The sequence below is a fragment of the Halyomorpha halys genome, unplaced genomic scaffold (assembly GCF_000696795.3).
Source record: "Halyomorpha halys isolate HHAL.00 unplaced genomic scaffold, Hhal_1.1 Scaffold455.1, whole genome shotgun sequence".
In the NCBI taxonomy this organism is placed as follows: Eukaryota; Metazoa; Arthropoda; class Insecta; order Hemiptera; family Pentatomidae; genus Halyomorpha; species Halyomorpha halys.
The window spans coordinates 1,100,959-1,115,785 of NW_027111717.1; the positions used below are offsets into that span (position 1 = coordinate 1,100,959).

Here is a 14,827-nt window from a genome sequence, read left to right on the forward strand (position 1 = left end):
TAAGAACGGATAATGAGGAAGTATGTAGGGGGTAGGAATTTACGGATCTTGTATAGCAGTCCTATATTAATTTATATCAAACTTTCAATAGTATTTAATTGATCTATGTACATCCCTAAATCTAGCAATCGCGAAAAATTGCTGGGTTTGCTAGTTTTTAATATAATAAGCTCATTGGAAATTTTATTTTCGCAGCTTGAAGTAGGTTCTCAAATCTAAAAAATTCTCAACTTTTTGGGTTTGAAGTTACTAGAGGGGTGAGACCCCTTGCTCTCTCCTTCATCTCCCTTCCAACGTCCATTGTCTTTAAACGGATATATCAATATTATAAATACTAGATTATATATTAAAATTTTAGACTAAAATAAGTTCTTAAGAACCGAGGAAGGTGTATGACTAGAATATTACTGCAACGATTTCGATATAACTCAGGGGCGGCCAACGAGTCGCTAGTGAGGCGAATTTTGGTCGTCGATCCCACGCAAAGCCTGGGGTGGAATTCCGTGTACTATGGACTTTGAAGCGATTGTAGAAGACAAACTTTCTAGCAATAGTTTAATGCATTCTGGGAATTTGGTGGGACGCAACAATTATGCCTCGACTTATCGAAGTCAAGTTAGCTCGAATATTTGCTTAGTGTCTTACGGTAGCTTCTTTTCTTTTTAATTAATAGTATTATTATTAATCACTATCATTTATATCCCTTAGAGTATAGACAACAAGTCGATAGCGACACACATTTATGATAAAAAGTAGATGTTATATCCTGAAACGTTGGCCACCCCTGATATAATCGAATCATCCGTATAAAGTGCCACTTTTTATTTAATTCAGCATATCAATGTAAAATTGAATGATCTATCAACAAATGATACCGTCTTTGAAATTGTTCAACAGGGCCTAAATCCTCCACTAATGTACCTTTAATTTTTTTAATTAATCATTTTGCTTTGTTTACAGTAATAAAAAATGTATAAATAGGACAAAGTACGAACTATGGAAGAATTTTATTATTAACTGAAGAGAAGTAGAGTTTAGAGACTCAAAAATAGGAAACAGCCGAGCGTTACCGATCTCTCCTGATTCCAATCACTTGTACATGGCTTTGTTACACTGTTGTATTCTAGGAATGAATTGGTTTAAGTTGGTATTCGTTCTCGCACTTAGATAAATCTTAAAATACGAATTTTTATAGCTGCAAAAAAATAAAAATGTATATGAAATTTTAATTGGCTGATAAGTACAAGTTGCGTTGTATGCCTGATTTGAATCTTGGAGCGGTTTCCCAAGTTACATAATTTTATATTGAGTTTAATATGAGATAATTCCTATCATTGCTTTCCAAATCTTTATATTTGTCTTTGACGGTCATACACATTTTCAAAAAGCTGGATTGGCCCAATTCACTCTTTTGACTGCTTAAACGTGAGAACCCTTCTAAAATATTCTCCTGTTTTTCTTACAAATTTTGAAATTTATTATTTATGGATAATGGCTGTGATAATGTGGTACAAATCAATCCATAAAGATAAGAGCGGGCCATTATAGGCGAGGGGGTTGGAATACACTAATGTTGGCTATTGAAGCGATAGGAGGGAGGGGGAAGTAAGTAGAGGCCGGGCTGTTATGGCGGCTATCTACTGATAATGCTCCACCTTTATGTCCCCTTTTAACCTCATCAAATACCTCCTCTGTTCTTGCCTTAACTTAGCATCATCCATTGTGTCCTTATTCTTAATCTTCCATCAGCCAGCAAATAAATCGCAAAATAGAATATGTGTATGGTCAACTTCACTCATGTTATTATAGCATATTTTACATTTTCGAAAAAAAAATGTGATTTATGATTTGTTCGCCACATGTGATTCCTAGTCTATAATTCTCTTTGAATTTTTATACACCACTTAGTTTAGACTAGCTGACCAGACAATAACTCACTGCTGCTTGATTTGAATATATATTTAGATTAAATTAACTCATTTGAAAAAAAGTTACACTGAATGACGCAACTTGTTATGATATGTAGTACCCTACTTGTAGTACAAGAGCCGGGAAGATAATTACACGACTATGTATAATTATTTGTACAAATTTATGAGTCTGCCAAGTATATTTTGGGGGAATAAAAAATGGCGGCTGTCTCAAAACGTAAAAAAAAATAATTTTTCCTTCGGAGCTCTATATCTTTAAAACTGCCAACAACACTTGAAAACCTAAGAAACATTATTTAAATTAGATTAAATTAAGTATTAGCCCTAATAGAGCTATTTGCGTTCAATGGTTCTCGAGTTATAGCTTTTTAAAAAGTAAAATTTCATAAAAATATACTGAAAGATCAGTAGTTAGTGAATTTGTTTTGAGACATCTATATCCCAGGAACTATTCAATGAGCAGTTGTCTATTAGCACTAAAATTAAAGCTAGTTAAGTGTAGTATGAAGTATTTTATGATGTTTATCATCGTAGGAATAGTAGTTTTCATTATATTTGCTGAAATATATTAATTTATAGTTGTTCTGACAATGAGTTGATTTATGAAAAACGTTATTTCAGAAACCGAATTTCTGCCAGCTCTCAATTAAAGCTCGTTAAATTTACTATAAAGTCGTTTAAAACGTTAATCTTCGTATGAGGTTTTTATGATATTTGACAAAATAAATTCACTAAATGTTGTATATGGCCAGTTCCTCTACAAAGTGGTTTTCAAAAATCATTTTGGCGCCGGAACCCTTTCGGTTAAAGTGCGAAAACAGAAGAACCTCTTTGGTAAAAGTAGTAAAATGACGGAACCTCTACACTATCATTTTATACAAATAAAATGATACGTATTTTCAGAAAACGCTAATAAAGACTAGGGACAACTATACTGCACCAGCTTAAAATCTGAGATAGTAAGGTTCAAAACTGTTGAGTTGACGTGGAATTACACATCTCTAAATTATTTGGGGAACCCTCTGAAGGGGACCACAGAACTCCGCTTGGAAACTTGCTTTACACTCTCTAGTGCTCTAGCCACACACACTGTATGTCAACTTTAAGTCTATATTCAAAGTGAAGAATATGTCATCAGGCAAGATTTAGATTAAACACAAACTCCACAATTTTCATTATTTGTGACAAAAAATAATGTTATTTCGAAAAGGCTCGAAAAATCCGTATCTTCGGCAAAACTGTGAACATTTTCAGTCGATTTTTTTTTGTTATTATATTTTTGATGACCTACAGTTAATCGGTAATGGTTTGTTGTTTAAATACAAACCTCATATTTTAAATTACTATTAATTTTTTTAACGTTTCTTTTTGTATGGTGCTGATAAGTTAGATTATTTAATCTCATATTGTTTCCACTTTTTTTTTGTGTTTTAGAAACAATAAAACATAATTCTAGTCAAATTTGAAACAAGATACCAGTTTGATCTATTTTATTTTATTATTATTTTTTTTTTGCTTCTGATATTTAAATTATTGTTATAATTAAAATTTATTTCTGTACATCTCACATATTTTAAGATGATAGCATTTTATGTTTTCTTGTCCGAAAACTTTATAAAATCTGCTATCTTCTTGCCCTAAATTTTGCAATATACTCCACCTTTATTATTCTTCACATACTAAATCATGCATGATGTATATGTATGTTAATATTAAAATTATTCAATATTAATCTTTTTTTTTTTACAGATTCGGGATTGGCTCACGCTTGAGGAAGATATGCTTCGACAACAGACTGTCATTGTTGGCAGTGTGCAGGACATTTTGCAGGTCCTTGACAAACAGAAGGTAAGTCCCAATGCATGCCCGCCATCAATATACATTTATTTTTTAAGTTCAATGGATTATATATTTGTATCATGCTTCCTTCTTCATTTTCCGTGGTTGTTTATTAGGTTTTTTTGTTTTTTTCCTTGACTGTCCCTGGACTGTGGCCCCAATCTTATTAGTCTAGTCTTTCTTCTGAGACCAACCGCCTTGGGGATCCCTGGAGAGCTCAAAATCATCATCAGACCCAAGGCACCTCAACGTGTCAAGCACCGGAGGGGAAGACAAACATCTGGGAGAGGGATTATGGATTAATTAATAATATTTTATAACATAAATGTCACATTAGTCTCGTATGATTATTTTATGAGTTTCTTAAAAAATATTCTACCCAATGATTATGATAATTTTAATTGCTGTTATATAACTATAATTGCTTATATAATACGATAATTAAAGACTGGTGATTGATCCTCTGTAATATTAAAAGGAGGACCATCTTCGGGTGTGTTCAAATTAAAACTCAAATAGTCGTGAACTATTTATATGAGCGGACGTTTCGTCCCACGTTGCAGGGCTTCATAAGGCCTAAAAAAGGTACAAACATTTAAATTAACAAAGTAAATGAAAAATTAAAAAGATGTACAGTGAAACGTTAAAGATAAATAAGAATAATAAAAGGATTTTTACAATTAATGAAAACGGATATAACAACAGACAAGAAAATATATATATAAAATATATTACACACAAAAGAAGTACGGCAAAGTAGTAAGACAAGGGGAAGTACGTTTCCTATCGTGCTCATTACCTTTCTTTATTCTTATCCCCCTTTTTCCATCTTTTTTGTATGCTGTATTTCATATTTCTTTTTTTATCTGGTGGTATTTATGTTTTCATTAATTGTCTAAAATCTTTTATTATTTTAATTTAATTTTTACGTTTCACTGTACATCTTTTTTAATTTTTCATTTACTCATCATACTCAACATACTCATCATCATTTATCATCATCATCTTTTTTTAGCCCTGATGAAGACCTGCAACATGGAGCGAAACGTTGGCTCAATATAAATAGTTTTACGACTACTTGAGTTTTTCTTTGCCATCTTCCTTTTAAGTGATAGTTATATCCGTATTACCTTAGAACACATTTAATAATCGCGATATACTACCCAGTAAAAAAAAAAAAAAACTATGAACATTAAAATATTTTGTGTTTGTTACATACGTTGGAAATTTATGATTTACGTGATGTGTAATTCATATAATTTAACTGGAAAAAAAAAGAATCGAATTCTCTCTTTTGCCAGATCGTAATTTTTTTTTTTTCACTTTCAGCAGTATATTATTTACAATTCCCTCCCTTCTCCATTTGTGGAGGTGAGCTTTAATTTAACGAATTTAACTTCGTAGGGCAGTTAAAACCTCTATATGTATTAGTTTATGAAAATAAAAATCGTGATTTAATGCTTTTCTTGAAAAATATTAAATTGGAGGATAATGATAACTCATAGTTTCTAAAAAAGTTATATCTGTTTTTTTTTATATGGTACCGGAAAGTATAAATTATACAACTATTTTATGTTGTTAAGAACATCAGTGCATAATTTCCGTAAATGATATGATTCCGTAAATGGGATGATGAAGTGGTTTTAGGGTGGATGTTGTAAGTAAAAACCGTGCGATTTTTATTTTTACTTATATTATTCAAACTACTATTTTTAGCTATGAAAGGTAGGAAACAATAAATTTTAAAATATTAATTAAGAGGATAATATAATGGAAATTAAGGCAAACAAAAAAAATGAAAATAAAATCAGGAGAATGACTTTTTTTAAGGAAAAAACCTTAATGAAATTGAGCTATATCGCTAATTGGTCAACATTGGATGAAATAACATTCACTGATGAAAAAATATATTGTACTAATTACAAAATAAAGGGAGAAAGAAGAAGGGGACTCAGATCCCTTCCCGCCATTTTCTAATTTTAATATTGCGTTGAAGTTAGGATTTCGTTTCTGCAGGATACAGTCACTAATTTAATAGCAAATTCACTTTTGATAATAAAGATATTCTTAGATACCTACAGTTTTTTTTTTCGTTTTATCATTATAAATAAACAAAAATTATAAATTTCGTGATATTTGACTATTTTTACTTACTACCTCATTACACAATCGTTGCTAAGAAACATTACCCCTTGTCACCATGTGTTACAACTCTGACCCATCTTGGGTTGTAGTGGTGAAGATATTGACTATTTTTGTTTAATAATTTTTTTTCGTACGAACTCGGAAAAAATTCATTTTATATATTAAAATCATTAAAGATAGGGCTCAAAATTCTATTTCATTATATTTTAATAAAGCAGTTAAGCTTTATTTCTTGCTTAGTAAAGCAAGAAATAGTGATTTAGCATAAAGCGTTGCCAGGATTATATAACCATATGTCAGCTCTTCCATTGTCAATATGTACTAAAGAAAAAATACATTTAGCGACACTTAATCAATAATAACGACAGCATTATATTGGTAGCAAACTAATATAATAATAAAATAATAGCAAGAAAAATAAACACAACGTAAAGAATTAAATAAATAGAATTACTTGTTCTATCTAAATAATTCTTTTTTATTATTTTTTTTAAGATACTATATTTATTGAAGAATATAAGCATACAAGATACTAGTATGAGATAAATACGATGAGAATATAATATAAAATAATTAGAACAAGAATAAGAATATAACAAAATAGAAGCATATTTATACAACATTAGATAGGAGTAATAAATAAAATTGAAAGATAGCAATTTTAACAGTAAAACCGATACACCTGTAAAAATAAGTGAACCATTTTAAATAATAATACAAATTAAGTAAAGGAAAAAATATATAAACAGAATTTAAATAATATAAAAATAAAACGATTCCATCTGAACACGCATTCAAACCATACTTATCATTCTACTTTTTGTCCAAATGAAATATAATTATACCTAGAAAGAGTTTGGATTAGGCACTATTTTCTCTCATAGCTTTATACAATTTTTTTCCAATGATGTCTGCTTTTATTATCACTTCAGTAATAAATAAAATAATATCAACACACTTACCGTGCGATTAAAGTATTTTAGAAAGATTTGAGTATTGAAAATGTGAAGTAGGAAAAGTAAATGTGCCCCTGAGAGGTTTATTGAATTTTCACCTATTCTGTGTTAGGTCGGAAATAAAATTTTGGCTGTCATCTGTTGGGGGCAGGTTGCGTGGCTGCCCTTTTTAACATCTCGGCTTTTCCTCCTCCTTCCACCTCCTTTCCTCCCCCCCTCCTACTATCCACCTTTCAGTACCCTTTATTGTTCTCAGATTTATAAGGTCAGTGTAGCATTTTCTCTGGCCAATGAGTTAACTTCTTTTCCATTAGGCCTCATCATGTACCTAACGGCCATATTTTTCAACAAAAGATCACTTTTTTTTAATTTTTGCTTAGAGCTTCACTAATCAAAATAAGTCTTCGTTGTGTGCTTTAAATATATAATTATATTAGAGTTGAAAATATTTAAAATGTATGATTAAATACATTAAAGTTAAAAATAATTAAAATTTATTTGGATTTGGGTTTGGACGGGCGTCACTGGATGGATGTATGTAGAGAACGATTGGTGGTATCAGCATCGAACCTTTGGGTTCGCTTAGCTTTCATTATTATTATTATTATTAATGCATTTTAACTTTAATTTTTTTAATATATTTTTAACTTTAATTTTTTAATAATATATTTTCATATAAATAATTGACCGTATTATTGAAAATATGGAAGCAGATGGTTGGGGATGCGGTGACAAAGAAACAAAAATAGTCCTTCCTTTTTTTTTTACCGCATCCCTGATTATCTTCATATTTTCGAAATTACGGCCAATCATTTATATAAAAAATATATTAATAAATACATTAAAGTTAAAATATATTTAATACATTAAAGTTGTATTATTATTGATAAAGCTTAGCGAACCCGAATGTTCAATGCCGATACCACCAATCGTTTGCTACATACATCCATAAGGGCTCTGTTTCATAATAAAGTACAAACTAATACTATTAGTCTTTTAAATTTATCTTAATTTGATTACACAGACTTGTACAATAGTAACTTGTACTTTAGTATTTATTAATTCCTGTAATATCACTAACAGTCATCCCTATCATGAAAAAAATAAGTATTAGTATTATTACCACACTAGTTTCTACACTTGTTCTATGAACTAATACTATTAGCTGTCATTATGAAACAGGGCCGGGGCAGGGGGTCTCTACTCTACTTCTCGGACAATTTTAGTGTTTATTAACATTTTAGGGATTCGTTAGTTACTAAACTCTTACACGTTCTTATTATTCACCGTAATGCTATAACTTCCTGGCCTTCGGTCTGGTCGAATTGCATCCTCCTGACTCTGCCTGCTGACGAGGTCCTTCTCCGTCTCAGCCTTCCTGTTGAGTGTTGAGTTCTTCTCTTGTAAATTCCCTCTCTGTATTTTTCTCCCACTTCTCTTTTAGGGCGTAACCTTATTTTCAAATCTCTTCTCTGATTGGTTATCGATGTCCGAAGACTCCCGAGTCAGGCGTCCCCCTCCTCAGGGCCGAGGATGTGTAACAAAAAGTTTGACTTCTCCAGGAAGGATCTGCACCTGGTTAATTTGATTCTGGTCCCTCGTCCTAACCTATTTTCTGCTTCGATACTTAAAGATTAGTCAATCTAATTTTCTCAGGGGCCTCTGGTAATGTGACAAACTTAATACAGATGTTTCCATATCCGAGGATGCTAAAAGCTTCCCAGAAGGATACCCTGATCAGGGGCAGATGACGAAACACCTTAATAAACGACATATTGTTGAAATCATGGCTAATTCCTCGATACATGGCACAATTATATGTACCGGGTGCACTTTTGGCCTCGATTCGTTTCATCTGTAGCCGAGGGAGTTTAGGCGTTGCCTGTGTCAACCTCGGAGCTACTTGGGACTCTTATTTGAATTCGGCCTAGGAGATTGATTTTATCTTGTGATACCACGTAATAAAATCTTGACCTTCCTACTATGGTATGAATAAGGTAGTAACATATAGATAGAACAGAAGTAAGGATATAGTTCTGTAAATTTAACTTTTAAGTTTGAATTTACAAAAGTATTATTAATATAAAGATGTATTAAGATATAAAAATATGTTAAAGCAGGTCCTCAATATGTACTTAAAATATTTTATTTTACATTTTTTTTTTTTTTTTTAATTTAACCAACTTTCTTAGAAATCAATCTTTCTTGCATTAGAAACCCTTAAAAATTATTGCTATCATATTATGAGTTGAAAATGTTTATCTTTTAGCTTATTTGTATGTTTAAATAATTATTTCATATATTTATTTTTTTTTTAAATTAACACAAATTTTTTTTATTCATATTATTTTTATGCGTTTGTAGTATTTACCTTATCATATTGTTTTTTTAATTTATTGATTTCGTTTTCATATTCTCTTTTCCTTTTTGGGTGTGTTACCAGCCTTCATACTTCAAACATATTTTATTTAGTAATTCTGCACTAACAAATATTCTTCACCTTAACGTTTCGGGAATTAAATAAAATATATTTGTTATTATTAATCACTGTATGAAATTCGGCTACATTTCAATTTGAAAGTGAATAAAATAGATTTAAATAGTAACCATTAAACGAATAGTTTATAAGGTTATTGGCGAAAAAATAAATTATAAAAGAAAACAAAACATAACATGTAATTATAATTATCAAATATATGCAAAATTATCTTATACATTTTATCTAATTATGAAAAAAATAAATTTTGGCTATTTTTCGTTACACTTAATAAACTTAAAATTTTTAAAAAATATATACACGAGGCAATTAATTGGTAAAAATTAACAATTACTCATATTTTTAGAGTAAATACCTGAGTAAGGTCCGAAATGGTCCGGTTAGGAGGTTCGGTGTACCCCTGAGTCAAGAATCGTATGTGAATACGATATTTTTTTTTTTTTTTCGAACCCTCTAAAACAGAAATATAAAGTGAATTAGTAAGTGCATTACTGTGAAAAAAGAAAAGTAATCCGTGTTGTGTCTTACCTTTTACTACCTTTGGTATTTTAAGGTTATCTGTTATATTTAATTTTACATATGAGCTATCCATTCAAGGTGGTATTTTGAGTCCGGAGGTGAGGGTCCTCCTCGTGTTGTATCGCATATAAGATAAAAATAAAAATAAAACGTTCAGTTCGGTTTTATTATGAATATATTTTTTAGCACCAAATTTGTTTTTTAATATTATGATAAAATGTATACCTACAGATGCCGTGTTAAGCCCAGAGAGATGGGCAGAGCTATCTGGTGAGTAGCGATGGAACTTTGTGCTTCGACCATCTACCACTAGGATCGCTGCCTTCCCGCCGGCTCCATTCAATTTAACATGTGCTTAAGCATTTAAGGGTCTACCCTGAGAAGAAAGGGCTGATTTAACTTTTTCCTTTTCACCTGGTTCCCTTTTATGTTGGTAAATATTTCACACCAACCTAACAGCTTTCACCGAGCACAACGGAGCTATAGGAGTTGTAAATTGAGTTTAAACAACTTCTTAAAGCCATTTTGACATGTCCTTGTTGCGAAAGTACATGTTTTTTTTCTTCATCTTTTCTTAGCTTTTCCCGAAGTAAATATTAACTCTTAGTTTTCCGTCTTTAGGCTTAAGTTAGTACAACAGTACATTTTTATAACGTAGTAACACCAGTATTTCATAGTCAATTACTCATAGACGTCAATTAATCTTGTTTGTATCATTTTTAATTGTTTCGAGTGGTTCTAAGTTGTTTTCACATATAAAGGTTATATAAATTCCATTAAATCAGACGGTAAATTCGTAATATCTTCTCATGAGTGATTAATGTCAGAACAAATCAGATTTACCTTTGTTTGTTTGTTTGTTTTTGTTGAAAAGTGTAAAACCGATTGATCATCGACGCCTATGGATTGTTATGATGAAGCTACACACCTACACACATTCACTCACACACACAAACACATGATTCCAACATAAATAAAAAAAATAAACTAAAATATTAAAATCGAAGATGAGCTGTAATTTAGGAAGGAGACGATGTGCTTTTAAAATTTTAAATATCTATATAACTTTTGCTTCTTCATCTGGGATAGCTTCAGATAAATTTGGGGTCAGTCCTATTTTGTTTATTGTTATTGAGATCTACCTTTAAACTAATATCCTCAAAATTGTTATACTAATGTCCGAGGTGAAAAAAAAATTTAAGAACTGCTGCTCTGAACCATCAGAACAAAATTACCATTGTGTGCTTTAGTAGGAAGGAGACATCTATTGTTAGAAAAAAATACGTTATTGTCTAAAAAGAAAAAATTTAAATTCTACCTCGAATTATTTTCAAAATAATTTTTTCTTGTGGTTAAGAATTTTTTTAAAAGTAAATACAAAAATTTTAAAAACTCTAATTTATTTACGAGATCCATTAACAACAAACTAATTGCGTATCTGTGACATGACAGTTCAGTGTTTCCTAATCATTGAAAATTATATTGCTCTGTGCATTTTAATAGAGGGCTGATACATTTCAGTATCTTTTTAGTCAGTGTCTCTCTAGGTGTCTATTTCCTATTATTTCGGTCAATTCTTAAAACTATTTTTAAAGTTCCAAAGACGTTTTTTTTTTTTTTTTTATAAAGGTATAATGAATGCATAAAAATCCATCGAATGCACTTGGAAATATCTACTTTTTTACGATTGATCTCTTCCCTAAAAACATGGATTGTTATTTTAAAAATGAAATATTTAAAAACAAGTGAGAGCAGGAAATGAAAATAAATATGCCAACTTTTACTTTTAAATTGTTTATTTTTCACAATTTTAGTATGAAATATTAATTCTTGTTTCTCTATTTGGTTTCTTGTTTTTTTTTTTTTTTTATTGGCAAAATTTTGCTATGTTCTAATTCACTAGCGAATATGAAAACTTTAAATTATCCTCAATCATTTTCCCACCCAAAGCTGCAAACAGCCCTTTAGTTTCTGTTTTCATCCGTCATTCATGCATTCATTTACATTTTTTTCTTAATATAGTTAGAGCAATCATTGCTAACACTTAGGAAATTTGGCCCTAGTGGTGGAGAATCTAAGGCTTAATTTAAAGAAATATACTTGGAGATGAGTGAGTAAGATAAACACTGATACTGAACTGTTAGTGCACTGACACGGACATGTATAAATGCATTTAAAGGAGGCAACTTCATAGTCGGCCGGAATGACGTTTAGTATTCAAAAGTCGTTCCTAACTTCAATCAAAGTTGTCACCAATCAGTCTGACGTGATTTTAGTTCAGTGTTCATCTATTCAGATTCCTAACAGAGCGGATATGGCAAAATGTCACTGTAAATGTCTAATACCCAAAACTTTTGTATTATTTCTTTCTAGTTATCTGCGCCATTTTTTACTTTTACTGTACTCATAAAAAAAAAAATAATAATATAAGAAGCGATGAAACTTATAAAAAAACTACACAGATGTCATAGAGATATTATTTAAATATAGTTTAGCGGATATTTCTGATATATGATATCTCATATCAAGTTTATATATTTTTAATATGTTTATTTCTTTTGTTATTTTATTTTTTGCATTATCAGAGATGCACCAGTAGAAGTCATTTGGAAAAAAAAAATTTAAAGTTTTTTTTCAGTATTGTAATGATATTCTATCATTACAAAACCTCCGGTTGTATTTATTTTTACGGTTTGAATTACTATGAAAGTTTTGGAAACAAATTAATTTGATTTTTGCCTAACACATAATTAAAAACTTTGTAGGAGTCTGGACAACTTATTTGTTGAAAAATATATACTTGTGGGAAAAACATCACTACAGCAATTTTATTATAATTGCGGAATTATATTGTGAGCATTAATTTATACGAAACAGGTTCCTTTTTATATTTATATGTACGTTTACCAATAAATGTTGGAAGGTCCACAAAAAAAAAAAAAAAAAAAAAAAAAAGCGTAAAAACTTTATTATGATTACAAGTATGGAAACTTGGAACTTTAATTCCGTTTAAAAAAAAAAAAAAGTTTTGACCCTCTTTCTTGAACGTTTTTGCAAGAAGCAAGACTGAAAACAGTTTATAGGTTATTATTAAAATTGGCATTTTTCGTTTTAGGTTAATAACGTTATCGAACATTATATTATATGGGTTATCTCTGTTTGTATTTAATTAAGTTTACGGAGATATTACCTAGTGCAGTCTTTCTTTGTTTTACTGAAAAGAAGTGGGACAAGTAAACATTAAGTTTATTTTTTTTTTCAAGTTATTATTAGAGATCCTCTTCTTATACTTGTACACTCTGAAACATGTCAGAATTTATAATAAAATGCATACAAATTTATTTATTTAGTTTTATCTTGAAGTTTTATTTTCATTCTCTTGGTTATTTACTTATCTATCTTGGTATTATTTAATTTATTTACTTATATTATTTATTATGAATTTATTTTATTTTAGTTATTGTCTTATTAATATGGTATCAATCATATTATTAATGCGAATTTTAAGCTTTATCTGAAAACTTTGCGCAAACTCTCGCGGGTTTGATGTATTGTGACGTTGGTTTCTATTCATTTTCTATACCAATAAGATTTAACCGAGTATAAATAATAATTGATCATTTATTTATATTCAATTTTTAATTAGCTGCTACCTTAAATAAATCTACAAGAGTAATTATTACAAAATGTTCTCACACATATTTGCAGGTACTCCACTTTGACTTTGTACGTACCATAATTGTCTTATTATTGTTAGTTATCCTCACTAAATTTGAAATCAGACCAAAACTGTTCTGAACCCGAGTCATGGCATTGTTGGTTTTTAAAATCGATCATTTATAATATAATATTTCGGTTCTCATTTTAATGGTAAGTTTCTCTCTGCTTCAAAATCCAGTGTTAAAATACATTAGCCTAAGTATTTCTGATTATTACGAAATATCAACAAAGGATCGCGAAACATATCGCTCTAAAAGCTTCCATTATATCTGCCTCTTGATAATGTTGTGGTGGGATCAAATTCCATCCCATGAATAATCCCTAGCATAGCCGATCCCTTGTAAATTGTATCCCTCTAAAGGCTGAATATCCATGTTCCAGCCTGCGTATGGTATTTTATTAGGGAATTTGCGAAACAAATTTAAACGACCATTAATGTTTCTACTAATGTTTAAACTGGCTTCTATCCTTTAAAAAAAAACTGTTTATATTACTAATGAAAAAGAGCAAATGTCAAAAAAAAAATTGTCAAGATAAGAAAAAATATAAATAACTGACACATTTTTTTATCTCTTATTCTTTATTTGAACAGATGAAATCTTAATTTTATTATTTTTATTAATTTAATTTTTTAATTTTAGAAGTAACAATTTGGCAAATTAGATTTATTTTTTCTACCTATTTGCGCCTGAATCTAATTTGCACTTCATTATTGACAAAATTGAGAAATTAGCAATAATAAATAATTTTTCAATTTTATTAATACGAGACAATAGTACTTTGCATAACAAACTCTTATTTACAAAAATGTCACGTTCGCCCGCTTAATTCTCACCCAATCATCTAAGTTAAAAAAAAAGACCTACTCAAATGAATAACTCGAAATCTAAACTTCTGGATGACGAGATACTCATTTGATGAAACTCAATACGATGATTCTGGACTCAACAAATTTTATAGTTAGTTCAATAATTCAGCCATATATTTGAAAAGTGGCCTAAGTCCATTTATACTTAAATTAAGATACGTTTAAACTGGCTAAAATGTGTCAAAATTTTGAAAATAATAAATCAGGACATTTTTTTTTGTCCTTTTCATTTTTCTGTTTGTCCTTACATTATTATGAAATAGGACAAGAAGATTTTCTATAAAAAAAATTGTTAGAAGACGCAATTTATAAAAGGATAAAGAATTCTAACGAAGAAACAATAAACTATTTT

At 29.9% G+C, this 14,827-nt stretch overlaps 1 protein-coding gene across 8 annotated transcripts in view; it reads left to right on the forward strand.

Annotated features, from left to right (window-relative positions):
- The window catches only part of LOC106682966 (dystrophin), a 616,519-nt gene extending 612,596 nt beyond the window's left edge, over window positions 1-3,923 (forward strand). For all 8 annotated transcript variants that reach the window (XM_067049744.1, XM_067049742.1, XM_067049748.1 and 5 more), the window contains one exon: window positions 3,681-3,923. In XM_067049744.1, the coding sequence (XP_066905845.1) occupies window positions 3,681-3,908 (228 nt within the window). In that variant the 3' untranslated portion in view covers window positions 3,909-3,923. The remainder of the gene's footprint in view (window positions 1-3,680) is intronic.
- Window positions 3,924-14,827: the final 10,904 nt, after the last annotated feature.